General features: G+C 35.1%; 1 protein-coding gene across 1 annotated transcript in view; it reads right to left on the reverse strand.

The window, feature by feature from the left end:
- Positions 1–14,578, reverse strand: part of LOC104162411 (ribosomal protein S6 kinase alpha-6) — a 28,817-nt gene that overhangs the window by 13,765 nt on the left and 474 nt on the right. The window contains exons 2-8 of the mRNA XM_009701127.1: positions 11,229–11,345; positions 7,409–7,490; positions 6,483–6,563; positions 5,873–5,952; positions 2,889–2,995; positions 2,580–2,617; positions 705–847 (exon numbers count right to left, since the gene is read on the reverse strand). Coding sequence (XP_009699429.1) covers positions 705–847; positions 2,580–2,617; positions 2,889–2,995; positions 5,873–5,952; positions 6,483–6,563; positions 7,409–7,490; positions 11,229–11,345 — 648 coding nt within the window. The remainder of the gene's footprint in view (positions 1–704; positions 848–2,579; positions 2,618–2,888; positions 2,996–5,872; positions 5,953–6,482; positions 6,564–7,408; positions 7,491–11,228; positions 11,346–14,578) is intronic.

A 14,578-nucleotide genomic window follows, 5' to 3' on the forward strand; every position in this document is an offset into this window, starting at 1 on the left:
AAAAGTTCAAATCTAAAATTTTGTTTTCTTTAGCAGTTTACATGATAATAACAGTGGCAAGTGTAATGTAATAGTGATGTAGGAATGTTTTACATCTGTAAGCTACTTTAATTAAAGTAATAAAATCCCCTCCATAACCAAGTTTTAGATGTTGCCATACTCTGAAAAGAGCAAAAAAGAATAAATTCTAAAACAGTACTTTACTTTTAATGTCAATATGCCTATTTCAGCCTGATGTTCTAACATACCACAGAAAAGGCGTAAGTGCTAGCGGTTACTGGCTTATTTCATCACTCCAGTATTCACTCAACAGGCTTAGTCTTACAAAAATGCAATTAATATTCAATCAAACCAAGTCTTCAGTTACTTGATAGTTAAAGAAAAAAAAGAAACATGCAAAATAAATACACAAACTGAAGTTCCACACTGACTACAGCTGTTCTGATCTACTACTGGACTACACATAGGATTTTTATGGTTCCCGATAAGTACTCCTTACAGGGCTAAGCAGGTGAAAAGTAAATTTCATTCAAATGAGTTGCTATTTCAGTAGCAGTTCAGTTATTGAATTTTTTCTCCCCCTTACCCAAGCATTTGTAATTAGATCCGAACAAGCTTATTCTAACTACATTATTTCACATTCACGTAGACACACGCAGTGCATTTGTGACCTTAAGCAAGGTAAGCAACGAAGCATACAGTACCATGAGAACACCAAAGGACCACCAGTCAGCACTCTGGTTGTGCCCTCGCCTGTTTACTACTTCAGGTGCCATGTATTCTACAGTACCACAGAAAGAATAGGCCTTCTTCTCTTGATCTACTGATTCTTTGCTGAGTCCAAAGTCTACAACAACAGCATTACAAGAACATAGCCAGTAAAGAACTTTAGAAAAAAAAAAACAATACTGTATACAGTATTTCAAAATCCAAGTGTTGACAGCTTTTGTTTGTTTGCTTTCAGGAATAGTATGTGATTACCCTAGCTCTTCATGAAACAAGAAACTGTAGATATCTAAACATACTGCAGACATTCAATTTACTACATACCACCAGAACCATTCTATAAGTCACATTAAATTGATGATATTACTACTCAAAATAAGTCAGTATTTGAAATATTACACATTTAGAGCATTAAGATAATCAAAAGTTCTCATTTTCTCTGTTTCCTGTCTGCTTTATTCACACAAAAAATTGGATAGAAGTAAAAATTGAATTTCAAAGAGAACAGAGTCTGCATGGTCTACTATTATTGAATGATGAATAAATAAAATCAGACTAAAAATATTGGTATGTAAGACAACATGGTTTTGCAACCGGACTCAAATTCAGTAAAGAAGAGTCTTGCATACGTGTTCACTTTATTCACAGAATACTTTTTTTCCCTAGTTTGAACAATGCCATTGAATACACATTGAATACAAGTCTTTGATACTAGTCCAGCTCTCAAGACAAGGCTCTCATGCATCCCTCTTTTCAAAGGGGAAATGATTGCTAATCAATAATCCCATCAATTATCCTTTCCAGTTTCAGGAGGAAGTGAGAATTTTAGGATTGAACTGGATTTAAATATATGATACAGAATTTAAAAGATTATGCATTTTATAAATATGATTTCCATCACTATTGTTCCATCAAATATTTGAGAGTTTGAAAAAACTTCATTTTCTCTTGGAATCTAATAGCAGTATCTATAGATCAAAACACATGATGAAGTTTAAAATACAAAAGCATCACCTTAAAAATAATTTAAAGCTCTCAGAAATTCATAGTAATTTGGTTTCCAAGTAGTCAGTCCTTGGTATATATAATTTCCTAGAATATATGTATTTTGATTGTTCCTCATAGAACACTTTTCTGCAATTTTATATGCATTTAAAAGTGATAATCCAGAAATGCAACAAAAAGTAATATTTTAGAAGTCTTATTGTCCACTAAAATTGTTTTACATCAAAAGCACCTCTGCTCCCTTTTAAAAGTCTCAGTCAGCAACTTTAGCCTGTGTCTATAGCCTCTTGATCTTCAGTTAAAATGCATTTCACAGTAAATCTTGATACAGCTCACTTTCTAGCCTGAACAGTGGACAGTTTTACTAACATACCACCACCTGAACTAAAGCTCTTTTTAAAAAAAACCACAAAACAAAACACAAAAACACATTCAACGTCTGGTTTTGTATTTTCAACTACACTTCTTCTATTTTAACCATAGCAACTAGGATCTGCCTTTTACAGCAATATTGCTGCTAACACTGCAACTTGATCTATGCAAATTTTAGCCAACATGAAAGCTAACTTCAGTGGAACCTGCATGGGCAGCAGGATCTGGTGAATGACCAAAACCACCGGATACAGTTTCAATCTAAAATACTTCAATAAAAGTACTTAATACTATATAAAGATTCATTATATAGGGAAGGGATACAGATTTTTTATAAAAAGTCTTTCCAATAAAAAAATTGTCTAAACAGCTGGTTCACACATACTCCAGCCATCACTATTCATATTTTAGGCTTATAACCAAAAGCTTATACAGAAATACGTTCAGAAAGTGGTATACTAATAAGTGTTACCCACCTGTTAACTTGATATGTCCTGCTTCATCAAGCAAAATGCTGAAAATTAAAATTCACATTCACCAATACACATAAAGAAGAATGTTTATATATAACATTTTAAATATAAGTTAACATTTTTGATGCCCAATTTCTGCTATTAACAAGCCAATATTATTTCAATTAAATCATAGATTTATTTTTTTACATTTTACATTTGTTTACATAGTCTAACAAAAATATTTATTTATTTTTTTTACATCATTATAGTGGAAAATGCAAAGCAACAAGCAAAATACACATAATAGTGGTAAAATACATTTTACTTTACTTTTCTGGCTTCAGGTCCCTGTATACAATTCCCAAGCTGTGAAGGTGATCCAAAGCAAGGGCCAGTTCTGCGAGGTAGAATTTCACATCTTCCTCTGTAAACATAACCTAATAAGAACTGTATAGATTTACCTTCTGATCTTGTCTTCAGTTTTTAAAACTGCAATCTAAAAAAAATAGTCCTGTCTGCCTAAATTTCAGAATAAGTTTTAGAAGTACCTTACGAACTCATAATTCATGAATTCAGCTAACAGAAATGATGTACTAGTATAGGCTAATCATCAAGTATACAAAAGAACTACCTGCAATGCTTATGTTTTTGTTTAAGTAGTTACTGCAGAGCATTAGCTAACTCAATAAATTTAACTGTTATATTTGGTGTTATTGACCGCCAGCACTCCTTCTGCCACAATTCTGTACAGACTGTTTTCCACTGCATCATAAAATTTAGTATACAACTGCTGTTTTTCGTGACTGTCTCTGTGAATTCACATTAACAATATTTAGTAAAAAATAAAGTAGAAATAATTTAGAGAAAAGTATGAAAAATAAAACACTCTGGTGAAAATAACAGTGATGTGAAAGTCTGCAGTAGGAGTTAAAAAACCTTCTGCTCTTCTTAGAAAAAAAAATTTTGAAGAACCCTAGTGAGATACTGAAAAACTGACTGCCATTGCACACAGAGCATTTGAGAGATGCATTTTTATCCTAAATACTCAATAGGTTGCTTCTAATTTCATGGACAAGAATCGTACCTGCTTTGGCTCTTGTCATGTTCTACAAATTACTTGAGAAGCTAGCAATCTTTAAATTACTGGAATTGAATTTGAGGTTTAAGTGAACTATTCCCTCATTCATAGAAAACACCAGGAACAAGGAGAACAGCCATCTCAACTGCACAGTAGATAGCTAACAAGGCTTAAATTAAGGTAACTGGGCTTACCGATTTAGTAGTACACTGATCTGTACTTTGAATTGCACATACATAATTTGTTCTACTAGCAACAGAAATATTCCTAATTTCCATAATGATAGGTATTAACATTGTATGAACAATAAAGCTGTTACGCTACACAAAGTTTCACTTTGATTTTTTAAAGAGCAATGTTGATACTGTTTTTCATCTATATCCAAAAGAGCAAGCGGAAACTTCGGATATTATTACTCTGTGGAGTAGCCAAAATGCAAATTTCAGAATACAATGATGCTAAATGGTAATCTACAATCTTCCAATAATAATTTCATTTAAAACTGCTTTCTGTGTCAAATTAAACACAATGCAAGTCAACTTCATTAACTGTTACCAGTGAAAACTTCATTATAGACTCATTTCGCTTCCACAGCTGAAACTCTCATACCCAAATTAGAATTTAAAGGCCAACAAAAGTGTTTTAATAACCTCATACTAAACCAAATTAATTTAAAATAATCCTTGTGTGGCAAGCATGAAATGCCACGGGGAATTTACCCTCATGTCTATTGTCCACTGTCTTTGTTTTACCACATACTTTTGAAAATACTTTGTCTTCCCAACAGAAAATAAAAAGACCTGATTTTTTTTTTCTTATCTATATACACAGTAAGTGTTTAAAAGTCATCACAGAAGGTAACTAAGTCTTCCAAAAAACATGTAGAGACTTAACAGCAAGAGAACTCGACAATTATTACTTCTTTATTCCCAAAGGGAATACATACCTCTTTCAAGCACCTAGCTAGTATTACTACGGATAGACTTGTATCTCTTATTTAAGAATGCTGCATACTTGGTAATCCCAGCTGTGTTAGTGCAAAAGAGCAGTTCTTCCTGCTATACCACAGTTTCCTCTATAATTAGACATCCTATATCAAAGCGGAGATTGACCTCTTTCCTACCTACTGCTCCAACAACTCTTTACAAGTCAGTTGGTTTGTTTTAGCTTTTAACCTCCATTTTACCCTCAAGGTTAATTAATTTTGAGCACAATTCTTGGACATGATGACTGTTTTACCAAGTTCAGCTTTTCTTTTTTTACATAAAGAAAAAAAAAAAGCCCCTTTAAATTCTTTCTTCTCTTGTGCCTGTTCCAAAAGTAAAGTTCTATTTTACAAGAGGTATATGGGGGAAAAAACTAGTTTATGGCTTTACATAGTGGGGATCAACCACCTCCTTCATGTCATTAAAAAAAAAATCAGATACTCAGTTTTTTCATTTAAGAAAGTGGCTTTTCATAAGCAATACAAAAGTCTTTACACTGGTGAAAACACTGAAAAGCTCTCTTACTATGAAGTTGTTGAGAAATTGCCATTAAAAATTTAGATCTTTATGAAAGGTTTGCAGAAAGAAAATAAGTCTTATAAATATGTTCATAATACTAAGGTAACATATAACAAATATTTGATAACAAATTTAAAAAAAAAAAAAAAAGGCTGCATCATATTACCTCCTCTGAAGCTCTCTCTCCAGAAAACAAAAATAGAAATGACAAATTAAAGGTCCAGTTGTATGCCAATGTTAGATGAAGGGAAGCGGTCTCAAAAATACTCAGTGTTCACACTTTGTGACATTAAGCATTAGGATTTGTATTGCAGCATTATGAAATTTTACAATGCAGCTGAAATCTCTTACAGATGCGGGCTTCCAGGAGCACCTAAGCTGACGATAAGCAAGAGAACTATACGTTCCCTTTCTTCATTGCTAAATCTTAATTTACTTCAGTTAGGTTTCCAAGCAACAAAACATTTTTAGACAAAAGAACTGTACTTTGCAGATACCAAATTAAAACTTAGGCTTCTAATCAATACACACTCATGTTTCTTAAGGTTATAGAATATATTCTACAATATGTAAGGGAAGCCCAACTAAGTTATTAAAAACTTGACTATGACAAGAAATATGGAGGGAAACAGCAACAGCAGACAATCCTCTACTGACAAAAAAAAAAAAACACCCACAAAAAACCCAAACCCTGTCTAACACTGAGCGGAGATAAAATTTTAGGTACTTACCTCTTTGGATAATCGTGTGAACACATCTCCTCCCCTGAGAAAATCCAATATTAAATATAGCTTCCCTTCAGTCTGAAAGGCTTAACAAAAAAATAATAATAAAAAAATCAATAGTGTGACAAAGATGATCTACAAAACAGATCCGAATGCTTTTACAACTTGGAAATTTCAGTGAAAGGCGATACTTTTGTTATGAAACTGAAGTAATTCAGTAGCACATGAGGCAATTTATTGAATGGTTACTTGCTTCTTCACAGAAGACAATCATAGTCATAAGAGATCATTAAAATATTTTCTTTTACTTATCCCTCATCAAACAGGGAAACACCAAGTATGTGAATTGCTGTGTTTTAGTTTTACTCAACAAAAAGTAAAAAAAAAAAAAAAACTCTGCAGAACTTATAAGAATTTTCCAAACCCTTAATCTCAAGAGGACTTAACCTAAAACTTTTATATACATGTGTATTTATGTTCCTTTTTTAGCCCTGTGAATTAAAGTTGCTAGAACCTAATTTGGACACTAAAATGGACACTACACAACTGAGAAAGAACAAGATCAGCTATGCCTTCAAGTAATGTAAGAGACTGTAGCAAAAAAAAAAATACCAACCATAGTGCAGTTTGACGATAAATGGATGATTTACTTCTACTAATATATCTCTCTCCATTTTTGTACGAACTCTATCCCGAACTGCGGGGGAAAAAAGAAAAAAAAAGATGACTTGCATGAAACAGATGTATTTGTTATAATACAAATGGAGCAGAAATTAGCATATGGAAAGTTTTTGCTGTCTAACAAAATATTTTTCCTTGTTACCTTATTTGGTTTTAACTTTTAAGTCTCCCACAAAACACGCTTTCAGACACCAAAGCTCTACTTTGTTTCTTATCTGCCCCAGCTTCCTTACTGTCTTCATTTTTTTCCCCCCAACACATCCCATATTACTTTCAAGAAAAAAAGCTCACATCTACATTTCTAGGCAGCTAACTTCAACCTCTGAATTAACTAGCTGTATTAAATGTATATTTTCTGTCCTTTAAGATTACTTTTTCCTCTCCAATGAGTAATAGTCCCTATTTAAACACAACGGGCTTGCATCCATTAAAGTGTCTTCTGAAAGCCAAAACAGTAAGTCAGCTTGCTATGGCACCTACAACAAGAGGGAATGACTTAATTTTAACCACAGTAGAGTTCTAACTTAACAAAAGACAAAAGGAAAATTGTTTATGAAATTAATGTGTTTTAATATAATGAAAAGACTAAACAGAATTAAATAACGCAATTTTAGACTTTGAAAGAGTACTTTCTACTACATAATTAAAGCTATCTGGCTAGATTTAAAATACTTCTTAAACATGAGCTTACAAGTTACTTCAGAAAAAAAACTGCTGTCAGAGAAGTGTTATGAACTCACTGAAGAACATTTAAGATTTAAAAAAAAAGCTTTTAAAAAGAAGTATTCACAAGATTCATTTAAGAGATACAGATGCACTGAAAACTATTTTCTAAAATTCCAGTTCAAAAGATACACATACCTTTTAAAGAAGCTTTTTTCAATACTTTCATTGCATAAAGTTGCCCAGCATCAGGACCAATTATTTTCCGTACTAGGAAGACCTGGTAATATAAAGTCAATTTTTTTAATTACTGCTAAAAATACTTTATGTAAATGCTAAATCAACCTGAATAAAAAAAGTATTACTATGTCTTTATTTTTAACTTCATTAATACAGGCAAGGATATAGTATGTCCCTAGTCCCATCCCATTCCTCAAAAACTCCGAGGAATGAAAAGATGCCAAATATTCATAGTAAGTCTTTTTGCACAAGCAAGCTTAGTAATCAAATATGCAACTATCACAAAGCATTTGCAAACCTCCTATTTATTTCAGATAGCTCTCAGTGTTCTTTCCTAAGTATACACCTTTAAAGGAAGGGCAAAATTGCATTCCCTTCATCAGATTAGAGGTACATGCACCACCAAGCTCTCTGAAGTATTCAGATTGGTCATAAACTATACATTATTTCCTATATCAAGCCATTTAAGTAAGTACTTATCAAATAAATATTTTACGTAAATGTGTTTCATCATATTACTTTCTTGGAGAATGACAGTTCAGCCTGGTTTCAGCTTCAAGACCCAAGTCTCAAGTATGTGACAGGCAACATTAATGAACTCTGTAAGAGTGGCGAGACAAAAGCAAGGAAACCTCACCATTTAAGATTAAAGCACCCTTTCCCTCTGGAACAGCAACTCCAGCAGGTTTTTCTACTCTTTTCCTTGCAGAGGAGTTTTAAAGATAGATGCTATATAACTTGACACTAAGAAAAGCATAATGTTAGATAAAATAATGAGGTACTAATACCTGTACCTCCACCGCCTAATATTCTAACTACTATGTCTTTCAATTTACAAAACAGTTTGTTATGTGCTCCTGTTCCTAAGTTGTTGTTCTCATAATAGCAATTATTAGTTATGAGGAATGTTTGTACTGTAAAAAAAAAAAGTACAAGTCACAAGAGAATGCCAAGAGCTACCCAAAACTGCCTCTCTGATCTTACCTTATTCAGATTTCCATTAACACTAGATTTATTTACATATATACTTTGCTAGAAAGTATTAAATATCTAGAAATTATTTTAAAAAAAGATAATCAAATAAGCTTGTCAAATTTTCCATTCTAGAATCAGAAATTTATACATTGTCACTGACTAAATTGTATAGGGTTGGGAGAGGGGTTGTTTTTACTTTAAGCTCTGGTTAGAAGAAAAATGTCATCATGTTTCAAGGTTATCGGGCTTTTTGTTTTTTTTAAGTTTTGCCCAATGATGGACCTGCAGCACTGCTCTCCTATTATATGATGTCGATGCTCAAATAGTAAACGGAATAATTCATACACCAGCAAATAAGAAAACATCTGTAGATTAATACACTCACATTTATAACAGTAAAATATTAATAAGCATGTACAAATATTTTAGAGCTTAATAACTAGCAGCTTGTGAGAATGTAAGGAATTAATGTACTAGTTACAAATTCTAGCTAATAAGGACCAAAATAGCTGCCACTGAAAACATCTATTTAATTTGCAGACAAAGTCTCCATAATCCCACAACTTGCGGAGATGCAATGATCAGTTGTTCAACTGTAAAGCAAAATCAAGGTGGGCACACGTTGCTCATGGTGATTTACCTGAGCGAACCAAAGATCATCTTCAGCAGATCTGGCACTGAAGCCTTAAAAGGTTATCAAAGGCCGAAGAGAGAAAGTCAGTAACAGACATGAGGTTTAGCCCTTTATTTCTGTGAATCAGTTTTAAATCCTGCACAGATGTCAAAAAAGCCAGGTGGAGGATGGACTGTAGCACTGTACTGTGCTAGAGCAAACAAACTTTGAATTTTCTAAACCCAAACGGAGATCCCTGGGAAGTAGGAGGTGGAAAGAGAAAACAAACACCATGAAGGCAATAGCCATTGATCTTCATTGTTTGTTTTCTCTTTTCAACAGAAAGCAACAAATATTAGATAATAAGAGCTCTGCTCAGATGTGCAACAGTCATCATCCAATTCTTACAGCTGGCTCCTGAACCAAGTACTGCCAGGTTTCAAAAGCTCCAAAACTGACGTCTCGCCAAGCTGGTGGGAGTCTGAGCAAGAGCGCTCCTTAGGCTGTCAGACGTCTGAACTCTGTGAAGTAAGAATCTGCCCGAGTCAGGGCTAAGATGTCTGTACCAGATGTGCTGAACCCCAAAATAGCTTAAGACTTCTCAAGTCAGGAGTAACAAATGCACGGAGCCTTTTAGCCTTTGAAGATGAGAAAGTGTATGAAGGAATTGGCAACGAGCGTTACCACGTAAGAAACGTTCCTAAGCTGTAAAACATTAAGAAGTATCTTAAAGTCTATTTTCTAAACTATTACTTATTCACAGAATGCCTTCCTAATGTCTAATTTCTTCCGCCCCCCCCATACAACTCTATGTAGAGGTTTATTCCTGCCATGAGATAGACCAAACCAGCAAAAGAACAGGAAAATGGAAATATACGTAAAGCTGATTGTCTACTTTTTATGACTTGCAAAAGATCTAGTTTAAGAGTCCGGTTTTAAAAAATAAATTAGCTTCTTTTACTCTAGGATTAATATTTCAACTAACGTTGTTTCAAACTAGTGACTAAGACATCAGATTTTTAATTTCACTTCTGCAGTGTAACACCAAGTGGCATAATATAAAAAGAAATTATTGTAACAAAAAATTGCAATTTCTTCTATATGCTATTTGAATAATTGTTCACTTGGTGTCTTTTAGCTGTAGATCACTTTACAACTACAGCAAAATAAAAAACCTGAAATAATCTGGGTAATGTTATTTACTTTATTGTTTATTTGGTTCAAATCCAACTACCACAATCACTCTTCTTCTGTATCTACATCAATACGGATGTCGTGTATTGAAAAATGCCAAACATTCAAAGCACGTCAAGTACCATCGTTAAAAGACGAATCACCATCTCCTCCAGAAGTGTCTGTTGATGTCTATTACACCACTGGTGCCTCCCAAGCACCAAGCTAAGCTACAGAAGATGTGAGGCAACCTATATGGAACAGAGATATTGCACATTCCGATTCCTCTCTAGATGCTGCAATAAAGTCTTGAGGCAGTTGAAAACACCATGATTTTATTTCAGCTAGCCATGGCATTAGGTAAACAGAGCTTGTCAACACCAGACCTGCTGCATAAAACCCACCCCTAACTCTATAACCCAACTAGTAAAATCCCTTCCTGCCGGTGTCGTTGTCCACATGAAGCTGCAGATACCAGTCCAGATGAACCACAAATATGCCTCTCTGTTCAGTTAAAGCAAACTAACTTTCCACGATAGACCTCCTAAAATTTGCTACTGACTGACCCTTCTGCCTAGAGACTGAGGTTGTTGCCTCTCCATGCCTGATACGATTTGGTGTCCTGCCATAAACAGTGCTCCCTTGGCACCAGAGCAAGATTGGAAAAAGATGAAATTTGTCACTATCTTTTCAAACATTCTCAACAACTCTGCTACAGCACTATCTTTCTTGAATGTCTGGACAGGTCTATGGAAAAAGACGTTGCTTTTCCTCTAAAAAATGTGAGGTCAGAAATGCTATCATAGTAAAAATGAAAACACACACACAACCCTCCCCACCCAACTGCAAAACAGGATGGCTCACTTCCTCCTAAACAGGGCACTTCCCACAAGCCTATCTACCTCTACGCAGATTTGTGAGGCTTACACCTAACCTGGTAGTATCACAGAAACAAGGGAAGACAGACAAAGCAGGTTCAAAGTGGACATCAGACAAAAACAAAGTTTGTTATCTTACCTTTCCAAATGATCCCTGTCCAAGAACTTTAAGTAGTTCAAACTGTGCTGGATCTGCTTTCTCACATCCTTCTTTCACATGGTGTGTAATAGGAATTTCTTTCACACTTCCTTCATCCTATTATTTCAAGGCAAACAAAATACAACAATGCACAGGTCTGAATTAATCAACTCTCATTAGAAGTGCACGTAAATGCCTGCTCTTGTTTTGGTTTGGTTATTTTAATAAAATATTTGAAATTTTAACAAGGCATAAAAGCAAGCTGTTCAAATGAGGAGCTTTCAAATCCATCCTTTCTTAAATAGATGCATCTAAAATTTCAAAACTGAAGAACAATTCTCAAAGAATGCTCATTTCCTTTTGTCATAAATATTACAACTACAGCAAAGATGAATTTTCTTACATGAAAGGAATAAATGTACAGATTTTTAAACCAAGTCTAAGATGATCCTTCTGTGCTTCACCTCTGTTTTAACAGCCTTTAGTTTTCTCAGCAATTACTCTTTTCATCTTTCCCTTTCCTGAAGTAGTCTTAATAAAAGCTAAATTGAATTTCATCATTTTAGGTAATTATTGCTTTCCACAGCACCAAATAATAAATATGGCCATCCATTTGTAGCTAGAGGAACATGCATCGTTTGAAGAGCATATAAATAAGATATGAGTCATCTTAAGAACTCTGAGAGTTCTTGCCTCCAACAGAAGACACAGAGCTCTGGTGTGCAGAGCTCATGGAAAGACTATCCTGTGCGAAGACCTCCTTCAGAAAGCTGAGGGTAATTCTGAGGTAGGTAAAAGATTTAGTGTTCTGTTGACTTTTTCCTGTTACTCTTGTCTTTAGCAATGCAGGACACAGCAGCTACAATTGTGAAAATACAAACATTCGTGATGAAAACAAATTGGATGATGTATTGCAGCTTTTATGGTGCAAGAGAAGTTTCTGTGAGCCAGAACAAGCACTCTTGAAACTAAAAACTACGTGCCAAGACCTACAACAGCAACCTCAGCGTGCATGTAGAAAAGGAGTGGCACCCCCCAGCCCTATCAAGAATACCAATGAACTTCTTGTACACAGCAAATACAGCCCAATCACAACAGAAAATCCCATCTGATTTGCAGTACTTTGCTTTTAGCATGCCCAAATGATTATTAGCTGTCCTCCTCTTCAGGTCTTCACCGTGAAAGCTTCTCTTAGCAGAGACCAGAAAAACACCCTACCAACCCACAGCACGTTGCCATCCCTCAATGACAAATATGAACAGCACCAGAAAAAGACCTGAGCAATTGATGACACAGTTGGTTTTAGGAAAGAACACCATTCTATAGTCAGGTTGACTACAGAAAGTCCTGCTGCCCAAGACCATGCATTAGAACTTTTAATCAGAGTTATCAGACTTGATACAGAAGTATCTAGATGAAAATCTCCAGGTGAGTTTACACAGAAATTCAGGGTAGAAATCTGATCATCTAAATGTATACATACTTACTGCAATAATTAAAAAGGGGGCAATCATCACTCTGCGTTAACTGTCTATGCCCTAATTGCTTGCTTTGTCCAGAGGGGGAAAGAAAGCGTTCAGACTAACATCTTGGTATATTCACAAACTGTAGTCCAGCTGTTATTGCACATGAGCCCTTTCCCCTTTCCTATATCTCCTATTTCATACTCTTTCTGGAAAGGGCCTGTTTGTTCCACCTGCTTCCCATGCAAAGGTAGGTATTAACACAAAACACTGCTGGATAACAATGTTAACTCTTATTTCACACTCTAAGCTACTTTATTTCCCTCTCTGTTCCCAAAAAACAGCTGACATACACTGATGATACAGCGTATACATCCCAACTTCATTTCACCCTCCATCTTGTTGACTATGCATATACATATTCATAACAAAAAAACAGCTGACATACACTGGTGATACAGCGTATACATCCAACTTCATTTCACCCTCCGTCTTGTTGACTATGCATATACATATTCATAGGAAAGATGCACATATCTTTTCATTTTTATTTATTTTTTTAAACACATGTCTGGAATTTAATGCAGGTAAGAACACTAGCATTTCAAGTCATCTGACAACAGATGAAAGCAGCAAGTCCTCCAGTTATACACCAAGTTGTACAACAGACTTAATGGCTGGTTCTTTCTATGAAATATGTAAATACTCTATTTAGAAGCCTTTTTACTTCACCATCCTAATTTGTGTTCCTTAACACTGTGAACCTTTGCCTGAAAAAAGATCTTTAAGAGTTCACCTGCTTGCCTGTTTATCACCCACCTTGAGTCATTAGCCTCTGACATCACATGTGGTTGCTGCGGAGACTGAGAGAGTATTTCTAAATGTGAACTGAGGAGAAAAATGTTTTCCATGCAAATAAAGAATAATTTGAGATGTATGAAACAAGTTATTTTTTAAAGTGTTTTACCTTCACAAAAGATGTCTATATAATTTCACCTACTTAACCATCATTAAAGCACTAAAAATTAGCATGACTGAAGTATAAAAAGATCTCTGCATCATCAACAAGAAATGAGCAGGTAAAGAGTTGAACAGATGTACAAAGCCAGTTTCATTTTCATTTCTAGTTTGGCCTCCATGAACTGCAAATTTGGTTATCTGATTTTGTGCTCTGCTGCTTGAGCAGCAAATCTGTTTGAGGCCAGCTCAGGTACCAGCTCCCACTGCGTCGCCTTGCACAAGAGGTAACTGTTCCCAGCAGGTTCAACAGAAGACAAAGCACCAAAAGAAATGCCGCAATTCGTTATGGCTCTGTGCCATCTTACTTCATTACAGCTTGACTGGTACGTAGCTCCAAGCACCTAACAAACAAGCTCAGCAACATCCTTCTGGTTCAAGTACAGTGAAAGACTGAGACAACCCATTGCTCATCTTTCTTTGCTACGTGCAAGACAACTATGACGCTGACTATTTACTTACTCCACATCAGGAAATGTCCAAGCACCACAGGTTTCTACCCCCAAGAGTTTATTCTCCAAATCACTTACTTTAAAAGTTATTATTGCAATACAAAGCAGTGGTTACAGCTGGCAATAAGATCTACTGGATACCTTCTTCCATGACCCTGTTCAAAAAAATACATGGACGGGCATGTTGAAAAATGATGGCCAATTTTTCCATGCAAGGTCAGGCATTTCACCACATACAGCATTAGCCTAAAGTTGGGCCCAAGATTTGGCCAGCCAGAACGCTGATCTTCAGCATATCCTAAACATGCACATCGCCAAGGCACTGGACAAAAGCCACGCTCAACGGGGTATATCTGGGATATTTCTACATAAAATTCAAATTAACATACTGGTATAAAAATTAATTCTGTTCTAAAAC

Source organism: Cariama cristata, unplaced genomic scaffold (assembly GCF_000690535.1).
Source record: "Cariama cristata isolate BGI_N322 unplaced genomic scaffold, ASM69053v1 scaffold7395, whole genome shotgun sequence".
NCBI classification, from domain to species: Eukaryota; Metazoa; Chordata; class Aves; order Cariamiformes; family Cariamidae; genus Cariama; species Cariama cristata.